This window comes from Rhinolophus hipposideros (assembly GCF_964194185.1).
Source record: "Rhinolophus hipposideros genome assembly, chromosome: 11".
NCBI classification, from domain to species: Eukaryota; Metazoa; Chordata; class Mammalia; order Chiroptera; family Rhinolophidae; genus Rhinolophus; species Rhinolophus hipposideros.
Window position 1 is genome coordinate 71,653,272 of NC_138057.1, and position 12,541 is coordinate 71,665,812.

At 51.8% G+C, this 12,541-nt stretch overlaps 1 protein-coding gene across 14 annotated transcripts in view; it reads left to right on the forward strand.

Annotated features, from left to right (window-relative positions):
• Positions 1–12,541, forward strand: part of GSN (gelsolin) — a 100,039-nt gene that overhangs the window by 67,091 nt on the left and 20,407 nt on the right. For 6 of the 14 annotated variants that reach the window (XM_081065660.1, XM_081065662.1, XM_081065658.1 and 3 more), the window contains 2 exons: positions 8,109–8,313; positions 9,027–9,181. In XM_081065660.1, the coding sequence (XP_080921786.1) occupies positions 8,118–8,313; positions 9,027–9,181 (351 nt within the window). In that variant the 5' untranslated portion in view covers positions 8,109–8,117. Of the gene's footprint in view, positions 1–6,439; positions 6,599–6,648; positions 6,720–8,108; positions 8,314–9,026; positions 9,182–12,541 lie in introns of those variants that run through there. The other 8 variants (XM_081065666.1, XM_081065668.1, XM_081065664.1 and 5 more) reach the window with 3 other exon arrangements.

Consider the following 12,541-nt stretch of genomic DNA (forward strand, 5'->3'; position numbering starts at 1 on the left):
CCCATGGTAGGGATTTGAGCTCTGTCCAAAATCACCCCAGACATTCCTTGTATTCTCTTGGCCGGAAGGTCATGCACCCCTCACCCCTTCTCGGCATCCTGAGCTCACCGGCCTCAGCTCCTGCTCCTAAACGAAGGAAACTGGCATTTTTGAACATCTGTTTTATGCCAGGCATGGTCCGAGGATCTTCCACATTTATGGTCTCATTCCATCCTTTCCATTTGCTTTCGAGAAAGGCACTTTTATACCAGTTTCATACGTAAGGAACTTTAGCCTCTCAGAGAGAGAGAAACTTTCCCAAGTGCTCAACTAACAATAATCGTAGCTTCCTTTATAGTGCATACTCTGTGCCCAGCACTGTGCAAAGCCCCACACGTATTTTACCTCACTAAATTCCCACAACAACCCTAGGAAGAATATTATAACCCCCACGGTAGGATGAGGAAGTGGAGGTTCAGAGAGCAGAAGCGACCTGCTCACAACCACACTTAGAAAGTGGTAGGTCAGGAATTTAGACCCAGATGTTCCTGGCGGGAGCGTCTTCCACAGTCATGCACATCGCTTTTCTCCCTCCTGGAAAGCCGTTCACGCTGTGGAGCAGGGAGCTCCCTCCCGCGGCTCCTGCTCATCCTGGCTCTGGCTGGGGTCCCCTAGGGCCTGATTTCCCAGGAGGTTTGCAGATGGAGACGGTCTCACTTTCTACTGGTCCTGTGGCCACAGTGCCTGCAGTTGGGCCTCTGTGTCCTGCTGCTGATTTGTTTGTGCCTGGGCTCCCCTATCAGCAAGATGAGGGGTGCCAGACGAGCTACGATGGAGTTGTTTGCAGCTGTTTACAGCCGAGCTGCTGGCCCATCGTGCTTCCTCCTCCAGGAAAGGGGAGACAGACTGTGAAGTGGGCCGTGGCAGGAAGGGCGCTGGGCTCGCACCCATGGCCACATCTGGCAGCTTCCAGGGCACGGGGTCAGGAAGTGGCGGGGCCTGGCCCCTTCCGAATGTCCTGCCTTGGCTCTCAGCACTAGGTGGGCTTGCCTCCAGAAGCTGGGAAAGGGCCAGTAGCTTTGGTCCCTGGGATAGTTGGCCTCCTAGAGGTGGCTAAAGCCAAGCCCCACTGGCCATCTCCCCAAAAGCTGTCCACACCCAGGATAGGCTGGGCCCACACAGAGATCCAGCTGGCCCTTAGCGTGAGCGCTGTCACGGCGTGGACACAGGCCTCAGCTCTGGTCCTGGGGCCTCGGTCTGCTCTGCCAGGGACAGGCGTTGATTCTGAGAAGTCCCAGTCTTGTTCTTGGTGCCATCATCTACAAAGACAGGCTGCCTAACGAACATGGCTGCTAATGAGTCCTGCGCTGAGCAATGGCCCCCAACGCTGCTCTCGCTCCAGAGCTCCCAACTGCCCTGCAACTGGACACCACTATCCCTGTTTACAAATGAGTCACCCAAGGCTCAGAGAGGGAAGTAACTCGCTCCAGGTGACACAGCCCAGACCTGAACTCAAGAATCTCCCTGTGGAGTCTATAATGTTTCTCCTGCTGCCCTGTTCCCACGCGGTATACAGATGCTGAACAAAGGCCTCTGCAAAGAAACCAGATAGTTCAAGAAGAAGGGTTCTAACTTTTGGGGAGCTCTTACCGTGTGTCAGGCCTTGGGCCTCCTCACTGCCTCGTGAGCTAGGTATCATTCTCCCCGTTTTTTAGATAAGAAAACTGAGTCACTTCAAGGAATTGAGTCTCCCAAATTCTAAAACACACATCCTTTCAGGTCCACGGGGGCTCTCCAGACCTCCCTGCGGCCCTGTCCAGTTTCACTGAGTTTTATAACTTGCTTCTTTGTTTACCATTGTCCCAATTAGCAAAATCCTGGGCCAGAGGGGCGGGTGTTCCCAGGAGGACCCAGAGAACAGCAAACAAACTCCGGGAGGCTTCCCAGGAGTGGCCAGCTGCTGGGAAATAAAAAACAACTGTGTTTGGGGTGAAAAGAAAAGAACAGGGCGGCGTCTTCCAGCCCTGGCCAAGGCCTTTTGTACACTGTGGCCAGGGGCGGAGGGTGAGGCCGCCTCTTCCAGGCTCTGGTAGCTGCCCTGGGACACCAGAGAGACACGGAGACTAGCCTAAGGTCACAGAGGAGGCAGGGCCGAAGCCCGTGGTGGCCCTGGGTCCAACTACAGGGGAGAATCGTGGGCTCTACGGCTTCTTCCTGTGGCAGACACTGAAAAGCTGCCTACCGTGTGAATGGTACCAGGCAGGAGCCAGGAACAACCAAGACCAGGGGACCTCTGGTGTCCAGAGAAGGGCAGGGTTGAGGACGTGCTCACAGAGCGAATGGCAGCAGGGCCAGGCTGCCTCTCAACTCACAGTAACCAGAGCTGACCTGAGTGCCCATGAGTGGCCTAGGATGTAGGTGTCACAGGCCATCGTCCACTCAGTGGCCACAGCCTGAGCTTCCTAAGACATGCCTTTGTCCTGGGTGCTCACACAGGTGTGTGGAGGGCAGAGGGCTTTCCCGGTCCAGCCTCCTGCCCTGGCCTGGGGGGTGTGGTGGGTCCGGCTGCCCCAGAGACTGCTGGCTGCCAGGCGTGGCTTGCCTTTGGCTGATTTAGCAACTGCAACCCTTTACCTGGAAAGGACACTTGCTCCCTGCCCAGGCTGGATGGTGCCAGGAGGCCCTGCTTGATCTCCCCAGACAGACCTTAGAGACTAGAGCCAGCCACACTTGTGTCTGAATCTCAGGAATGCCTCCTTCCTGCTGAGTGGCCCTGAGCAAGTGACCGAACCTCCCTAAGTCTGTTTCCCCATCTGTAAAATGGGAATTTTAATGTCTATTTTCCCTGGTTGCTATGAGGAGACTCAGTCTTGGACCCCCTCCTTCTTTCCTCCCTCTTTTCTCCCAGAGATGTTTGGGCCTAGAGGAGAGGTGGCATGGTGATGGCAATGCCTCCTTCTGTAGGACAGATGCTGGACCATCAGATTCAGAAGTACTTGTACAGGTGACCTGGTCCAGAAGCATTTTACAGATAAGAACCTTGAGGCTCAGAGACATGTAGGTTCTGGATGTGGTTGCACAGCCAGGATCTGGGAATGCTGGAGCTGGAAATAGCACAGGGACCTATCTCATTTTTTGCAATGGAGACCCCAAGGCTCAGAGAGGGGCAGTGACTTGCCCCAAATCACCCAGGAAGTCAGTGGGGCCTAGCAATGGGGCCTCTTCCTTTCTACCTTGGGATCTTTCTCTTGCACTCAAGTCCCCCACTCTCCTGAACTCATACATCTTCTTCCAGGCGGGGAGCAGCATAAGACCATGTTGCCCCCATGACAGACTCCACACATCTCTACCAAGTAGAGTTTCCAGGCTGTGGGCTCCCGGAGGGCAGGGCCCAGGGCCCATTCACCAGGTCTCCAATGCTGAGGGCCCAGGCTCCAGAGCTACTCAGTTGTGGCAGGCAAAGCTGCAAGGCCTTTGTGACCATTAACCTGAGGGCCAGTGACCCCGGGCTGCTTGTCAGACCCCTGGGCCAAGGCCACACCCTCCGTTAATCACCCAGTAGGGAGGTTAGAGCCACAGTGCTCCAAGAAGGGACTGTTGACCCCGGCCAGCTGCCAGCTCCAATTCACTCTGGGGGCTGGGATGACAAGGACATTTCTTTTTCCTACTTGTTTGGATTTTCCAAATTCTCTGATGAACAGGCATCACTATATATTTTGAAAAGGACTTCTTTCTAGATCAGAGTTTCATTAAAAAACATCAATTGCATTGGATACGTATTTGTAAATAGTTTCAACTCCTACAGCAAGTTTTCATTTTTTTTTTTTTATTTTCAGCAAGTGTATTGAGGTATGATTTACATATCATAACAACTCATCCATTGTAAGCATACAGCACTCTGATTTTTAGTAGATTTTTCAGTTGTGTAGTCATCCCCATAATCCAGTGTTAGAATGTTGTCATCACCCTAAAATGTGTCCTCCTGCTCACTGCAGTGATCGAGGGGCTCACTGCAGCCTCACGCTATCACGACAGTATCGGAGGAGGAAATTTTCCTTTCTCATCTCTTCCAAGCAAACCACCTTGACAGTTTGGCATTTGTCCTCCTTGACTTTTGAAGGATGTATGCAAACACAGACACCCTTATAAAAAAGAGGAGAGGAGTCATACTGCAGTCGTACAATTGGCTTTTTTGCCCTTGGACAGACAGCTCTCCATGCTTGAGTGCCTACTATGTGCCAGGCACAATCGCATCTAGCTCATTGTGTTTTCACAGCTGCAGAGTGTTCCATTGTATGGCGTCGCCGTAATTTATTTAACCAGGACATTTGGGTCCTTTCCAGTTTTCCTCAAACAATGCTTCAGTGAACATCCTTGCACATATATTTTTGTGTTCCTTTGTAAGTAATTCTGAAGAAAGTGGATCTGTTGTTGCCTCGTGTGTTTCGAATTTGGATAATCAAATTGCTACCCAGAGAGGGGAAGCCGGTTTATGCTTCCATCAGAGCATATGACAACTGTGGGTTTTTGTTTGTTTGTTTTACAACTGTGGGGTTTTTATAATCACCCAAATGCCTAAAGAGAGGGAAGAACTGTCTGAATTTAGGCCTGAACTGGCCCACTGCAGGCTCCCTGGGCCAGGGCCGAGACAGACAGCCCTAAGAACTTGGCATCTGTCTGTGGCTCCCCACAGACACCCAGATATAAAGTTCAGACTCTTCAGCGTAGCACTCGCGCCCTGTGACTTCTGCTGCCCTCTCCCGCCTCATCTCCTCTTTTTCCCTGTGTTTCAGACTGGACCCCTCGTTATTCGTTATTCGCTGCTTGTGGTTTGTTTGCTTGCCCTTTGTCCATGCTGTTCCCTCCCTGAAAATGCCTTTTCTTCTTAGGCTCCCTCCTCCTTGTCCTTCAACACCATGGTCACAAGTTCGTTTCTCCATGAAGTCTTCTTATAATCCTTACGATCTGAATCATCTGTGTGTGTGTGTGTTCCATTAGCCCTTTATCTGTCCCACAGACCCCCTTCGGTAGAAGGAAGTTGTGGAGGGTGGCCGTCCAATTGCCACTGATTAGATAGAAGCTGGGGCTCCAAGAGGGGCGGGGACAGGGGACCATAGCTGTGGGGAAGGGGACGGGAAGTCCCATTTACCTGGTGGCAGACCAGGCCATTTGCACACATACGCAGAGATTGATTTAGTCCTCAGCAACTACTGTACCCATTTAGCAGATGAGGAGACAGTCATAGAAAAGGAAAGCAACTTACACACAGTGGTGGGAGTCAGAGCCAGGTCTCCAACTCCCCATTTCTCTTTCCTGACGTCCCACCAGGCTCTTGGGAGATGGGGGGATCTGAGATGCAAAGAGAACTTGGAACTAGATAAGCAGTGTGATGGGAGGGAGGAGAGAGGGATTGGCAGGATTACGAGAGTCTGAAGAGTCCTTCTCCTAATGCAGTGACTCTGCCTCACGCGTGGGAGGGTGGAGGAATGGGAAGGGTGCCTGGGAGTGGGGACGCGGCTTAAAACCTTGTCTTCCCCACGGGGAGCCAATAGATAGGACCTAGAACTGAAAAAAACAAAACAAAACACACAAAAAATCCCAAAACAAAAACAACTGCAAGACGCACAGGATTTGTTATTTAAGACATGAAGGTAAGCACTGAAATCATCCCCTAAAGGGGGTAGATAGAAGTGGTTGCCCCTGGGGAGAAGTAACTCTGTACAAAGATGTGACATGAAGCTTTGATAAAAAAATAAGTTTTAAAAAATGAAAACTGTTGAAAAATACGGAAAGAAGGGCAGTCTTGAATGCAGTAGAAGAACCTGCAGCTGCAGGGAGTGGAGGAGAGGTCTGCTGGCCCCCCTAAGTTCTGTTTGCTCCCGGGCCAGTCTGTCCCTAGCTACTGGGAGTTGGGCCACCCAGACTGATTGGGTTCAAATCTTGGCTGCACCACGTCCTGGTGTGCAGGTGGCTGGGCTATTCGCAGCAGTTTCCCCCCTCTGTAAAATGGGCCTGCCGATGTACCCACTCTGTAAAGGATGTCATGTGTCAACCTTCTCATGAGGCGTGGTGAACCTACAATAAGCCCTGGAGATGTTAGGTGCGAGGGGGAGGGGTCTTGCGTGGGTCTCACAGGACGCCGAGCTGGGCTCCCTGCCATTCGTGAATTCGCCCATTTAGTATCCATAGACTTAGCGCCTGCTGAATGCCAGCCCCTGTGCTTGGTCTCTGCTCTGGAGCTGGGCTGAAGGGGCGGCCGCGCCCAGTCGGTTTGGTCCGATGGGAACCCCGATGTCTCCAAAATCCAGGCCAGATCCCCGCCCCTCCGGGGCCCCGCTGGGGCCCAGCCCTGCCCCGCGCCCCCACCCCCTGCAGGGCGTTCCCGGCTTGGATGCGATGGGCGGGTGGCTACTTAAAGAGAGCGCCCCGAAGGCGGAGGCGGCGGCTGCTGACTGGGTCTTCTGCTGCCATCGCCGCCATGGCTCCGCACCGCTCTGCGCCCGCCCTGCTCGGCGCGCTGGTCCTGCTGTGCGTGCTGTCGCCGCCGGCCCGCGCGGCCACCGCGTCGCGGGGGGCGGCCCAGACACCCGCGCCCCAGGGGCGGGCGTCCCAGGCGCGGGTGAGTGTCCAGGGGCACCGGGGGTTCCCAGAGTAACTCTCTATTGTAAGTTCTTGCAGATACAGCGCTAGGAAAAGGGGAGTAATTCAGGTCTAGAATGGAAAAACTGTTTTGTTGCTTTGTAAGTATCTCTTGCTGCTTCCCGGGCTCCCGTTGATGGGGGTGGGAGCCTCGGGGACCTGGCTGTTAACCTCCCTAGAGGCTAACCTCACCTTGGCCGGATTTCTTTTCCCTCGCCGCCTTCTGATGTCTTATCCATCCCTGCTGCCTGATTTCTCCTTTTCCTCATCTAGTTTTTCCTTCCCTCTGCCTGATTTCTCTTCTTCCCTCTTCTTATTTCTTCCATTTCAGATTCCTCTTTCTCGTCTGATATTTCCCTCCCTCTCCAATATTTTCTCCCTTTGTTTTGTATGATGTCACCTCTGTGTGCTTATTGTCATTATTCTTATTTATTCTCCCCTCTCTGATATCTCCTCTGCCCTGTCTGGTTTTTCCTGTTCTCTCGTGTTTCCCTTTTGTGTTTCTTCACCCCTCTGCCTGAGTTCTCCCTGACTGGTTTCTCTGACTTCTCCCATCAGATCTGTCCCCCGGCCAGGTGACCTGTGACTGCTGATTTCTGCCCTTTGGCCGCAGGCTAACCGTCTCACTCTGCTCCATCTCTAGCCCGGTGCATGTCTGATGGCCTTTCCCCCATTCTTGACCTCCTTATCTCCAACAGGCTCCTGCAGACCCCAGCTGCATCCTCTCTGCCTTTTCTAAGTAATGGGACTTGGGGATGGGGTGTTGGGGGGGCAGGAGGGAGGAGGCAGACAGCGCAGGAGGCCACTTGGGCTAAGTGATTTAGGCCCTTCTTGGGGATGTGATGGGGACGTGGACAGGGCATGGGATAGCTTCCCATTTCCAAAGAGCAAAAACAAACAGGCTGTGTGACCGTGGGCCAGTCCCCTCCCCACTTTGGGCCTCAGTTTCCCCATTTGCAGAATGGGGTTGGATGAGGAGCTCTCTGAAGACCCTTCTAGTTCTAAGAGCCACTGAGGATGCTGGAAGGGAACAATGCTGAGCTCCTGGGGACCCCCAGCTTTACCACTGCCGTCTGAGGGGCTCTTTCCATGGCCCCAGAGCTCATGCTCTTGGAGCTTGGGGCAATCCCTGCCATGCCATTTGCTGGCAGGGGGTCCTTGGCAGAGTCACTTCACCTCTCTGTGCCTCAGCTGTCCCATCCAATTGGCACTAAGAAGGGAAGGAGAAGGGAGGTAGAGTCCTTTGTCTCCCCATCATCGGAGAACTGAATACTCTCTGGCCAAGGACAGGGTTTGGAGCCTAAACTCTTCCCTGTTTGCTCACTCCTTGAGATAGGGGTTGTAGAAGGGGTTAGATTTGCCTCGGGGGTGGGGAGAGTCAGAGGCTCAAGTGGGATGCTCTTGGTGCTGGAAACCACCCTCCCTCATGCCCGGGGTCTCTCCCCGCCAGGGCCCCCGCCCCTGCTCAGCCTCCGCCCTGTCTCTTCCAGCCCGGCAGCATGGTGGTGGAACACCCCGAGTTCCTCAAGGCCGGAAAGGTGCCTGGTCTGCAGATCTGGCGTGTGGAGAAGTTTGACCTGGTACCTGTGCCCCCCAACCTTTACGGAAACTTCTACACAGGCGATGCCTATGTCGTCCTGAAGACAGTGCAACTGAGGAATGGGAACATGCAGTACGACCTGCACTACTGGCTGGGTGAGGCTGGCCCCACTCCCATAAAGCACAGACCTTTGAGGCAGGGTCCGCAGGGGGACGCCCACGGGAGCTAAGTGACTACTGAGCATCAAGTAGGTCCCGGGCCCTTGGCTGGTGATTACGTGTCCCCATACTCTAGTGCCAGCCTGCCCGAGTTCAGAGCCCAGCCCTGCCCTTTGGCAAGGCACTCAGTCCCTCTGGAAAGTGGACATGATGGCAGTGCCACACTACCTCAAAGGGATGTTGGGAGGGGTAAACGAGTTAGTGTAGCACTCAGAATTGGGGTGCTAACTGCTCCACAGCTTCCCTGGCCCGTCTCCATCCATGCCTCAGTTTACCCTTCAAAGTTGGGAGCCTGGAGTCCCTGCCACAGCTCTGTAGTGTGACTGTAAGTCCTGCCCCTACTGAGCGTCAGTTTCCTAATGTGTAAATTGAGCCCATACTCCCAGGCCTGACATCATGCTCAGGAGGGCTGAGAGTGAGTGCAGGGCAATGAGGGAGAGAGGTGAGGGGAGGGGAACGTGTCAGAGCTGAGAGGACTCAGAGACCATGGAGTCCGGCCCCCACCACCCCCATTATGTAGATGGATTAACTGAGGGTCTTGCCCAGTTTGTACAGCCAGGCCTGCTCCGTGCTGGGGGCTCCAGAGTCCTCCACAGGAGGCTGGGACTACTCTCCGGAAGCCAGGCTTACGCTGCTCGAATGTCGCCTAGGCAATGAGTGTACCCAGGATGAGAGTGGAGCAGCCGCTATATTCACCGTGCAGCTGGATGACTACCTGAACGGTCGGGCTGTGCAACACCGTGAGGTCCAGGGCTTCGAGTCGGCCACCTTCCTCGGCTACTTCAAGTCTGGCCTCAAATACCAGGTGGGTCCTGGGCGGCAGGGACAAATGCACCAATGGCAGGACACATTCAGGTCCACCCATCTTTCAGTCTTGTGGGGTGATGTCAGCAGACAGGTCACAGCTCAGCCTTTGGAGTTGGCCAGCCCTGGGTTTGAATCCTGGACCCTTCCTAGCTGTGTGACCTTGGACAAATCACAATTCCTCTGTGAGCCTCTGGTCCCTTATCTTAAAATGGAGAGAAGAAAATTCCCCATCGTCTCACAGGGTTGTCTTCCTAGCCCCAGTAGCAAGCTGTGGGACATGGGTGGAAACCTAGCCCCTCGCTTGCCAGAGGCGTGGACCTAGTCCTGTTCCTGCACCCCTTAGATCTTTTGCCCTGCCAACAGAGTGCCCATGTTAGATATTTGAAAGGGGCGCCCTTGATGACGTTCTTCTTTCTGTTCATTAGAAGAATCCCCCTTGAACTTGAACTTTGAAGAGTCTGAATCAACACAGATCTTTCCCCCAGTCTGCAGCCAGGTAGGGCTGAGCAAAGCCAAGCTAGGAGTCCTGAGAAGCTGTGTGACTTCTGGCAAGCCACTTGACCTCCCTGAGCCTCCTTCTCCTCTCTGGCAACACGAGAGCCAGTTGTACCTGCCCTTCAGGCCTGGGGAGAGGATTTGGTAAAGGTGTAGCTGGGAAATGCCTTGCATAGGGCTTGGCTTGGAAGGACTTAGGAAAAGCCGTAGGTTTGCAAAGCTGGGGTTCTCTTTGGTCAGGATAGGGAGAGGATCATAAGCTTTGATAGCCAGATGGACCTTAATGTCAGAGTCCAAATCTCTTATTTTACGGGATAGAGGGGAACTGAGGCATAGAGAGGTTAAACAACTAGTCCAGGGTTACACAGCAAGTCAATCCCAGAGCTCAGACCAGAACCCAGATCTCCTGACTCCCAGCTTTCTTTCCACTACGCCAACATGCCTCTCAAGCGAAGTCTGTGCCACTGATGTGTTGTGTGACTTTATAGAAGTCATCTTCCCTCTCTGGACCTCAGGGTCCTCTGTGGTGATCCTTTCTGCCCAGGTGAGGCACAAGGAATTGGATGATGGGAACATGCTGGTGAGACTGAGATAGGGGCAGGGTATATCCTGGGAACAGGGCCTCAGCTCTGGGCTGGGCAGAGGTGGGCTGGATTCCTGGGAGCCTACCAGCGCCCATGTCTGCCAGTTCACTGGTGCTCACAGCTGCTAATCCTAAGCTGTCCGGCTCTACCTTCTACTTACAAAGCCCCTTCTGGGGCTTATACCTTGGTACCTTGGGCCCCTTGGTACCTTGAAGGAGAGGTAAGAAGGTTGGGACCCAGGCCCCTGACCTGGAGAAGGACCAGGCTTTTTTGCAGCTCCTGGAATAGGGAGCGGAAAGAGCACTTGACCAGGAGCCAGAGAGATTAAGGTTTCTGGTCCCAAGACCACTCTTGTAACTGCTTTGAGGCTTTGGGCCAGTTGTGTGCTTCTGGGTGTATGCCTTGACACATTCCCCATTTGTCATCCATTCAGCAAACATTGATCAATTATATAATAATTGGGGTGGCCGGTTAACTCAATTGGTTAGAGCGTGGTGCTGATAACACCAAGGTTGCTGGTACGATCCCTGAATGGGCTACTGTGAGCTGCGCCTTCCTTAAATAAATAAATAACCCTGCTTATTGTTGCTGTGTGGACAAGTTAAGCAACTTGCACAGCTGCTAAGTGATGGAGCTGGGATTCAAACCTGAGTGTGAAGGGCTAGCATGGAGCTGGTTCAGAGTGGACATTTCTAGGTCTCCTGGTCTCTGATCTTAGCTCAGGTGGAGCCTAGGTCATGTTTAGCAAGGCTCCCCCACCCTCCGGGCATTTTTTCAGGATGTTCTTGGACCAAACTCAGGAATGGTCCAGGGGGCAGGTTCCTAACCTGGGCCTGGATTTGGGACATCAGTTCTGGAAGACCCTGTTCCTGGTGAAAATATGAGGTCCAAGGCTGGTCCTGTTTTCTACCTTCTGCCAAGTCCTCCGGCTGCCCCCGCACTTGGCTGGCCCAGCCCAAGGTTCTGGCCTGGCGCCCTTATCAATTATAGATCCCCAAGGAGCAGGGCTTGTTACGCAAGACTTGTTCCTGTGAAAGCCTGCACCTCAGAGCCAATTCTGTCATCGGTTGTGAGAAGGGGCAGGGAGGGGACAGGAGACACTAGAGAGGGCTGTCACAGCGCCTGGCTCATCTTGTTCTGCAACCTCCAACTTCTTTTAAAAGTCTGCACTTTTCAGAATCCGTTGATCCCGTCTCCATCCCCCCCCCCCTCCCCGCCTTCCTTCTTTTCCTCCTTCACTCTCTACTCTCAGACAGAACCCTAGAGACCCCTCTGGGCTGCGTTATTTGAAACCCTTTATTCAAATAATCTAGGCTGGGCTGGGCTGATCCTAGATGGGAAACACAGAATCACTTGAACCCTTCGCTTCCCTTTCCTATTTCTTAGATAAATGAACCCTGTGTTTAAAGGGTGGAGGGGTTCGGTCCCAATCACTATGTTTTTCTTTGTTTTATAAACATTTAACATTTAAAAAAATATAAATCTTTACAGATTTTTCCTTCTTCTGACTACAAGAGTGATACAAGCTTATTGTGAAATATCAAACATAGAAACACAGGTTTTGAAAAGTAAAAGTCCCCCATGATTGGAGATATACCCCAAATGGCGGGTAGTTTTTCTCTCTCTCTGTATATGAACATATAGATATGTATATTCATATACATATAGAACTATATTTGGAAAGTAGCTTTTAAAACAATTTACCCTATTGAATTTTTTCAAGTAATTTGATGTCAATCTCTGCCCACCTAATGATTAGACCATATATAAAACAAACAATCAATCCTAAAGATTACAGTAGAAGTAGTGGAAAAGAGTAAAAATTTCAAAAAATTTCTGTTCCCTGTGGTTATAGATCCACCAATGTCTTCTAAGAGCTTTTCTTTTTTTCTTTCTTCCTTTTTTTTTTTTTTTTTAGTTTTTTTGTTTTGTTTTTCTTCTTACATTTTTCTTTTCTTTTTTCTCAGAGCTTGCTTTTTATTGTTTTTTGTTAACTAGTCTTTCCAGGTCTAATTTTCTTGATCAGAGGAATTAATTTATCTGGAAGTACACACCCACAATAATTAAAAATCAATTAATCTTTTATAAATTTATATACAGAGAATGTATTGGAACCAAGATTTATGACATAAAACAACCCATTTTCTTGTAAAAAAAATGTTTCTTGTTTTTAAACATCAAATATAAGGCCTGCTTGAACAAGTAAAATATTTCAGAGATGTACTAAAAAAAAGTTAAGGATCTTTCTTTTCCCCTGTCTCCCCATTCTTTGTCTCTGA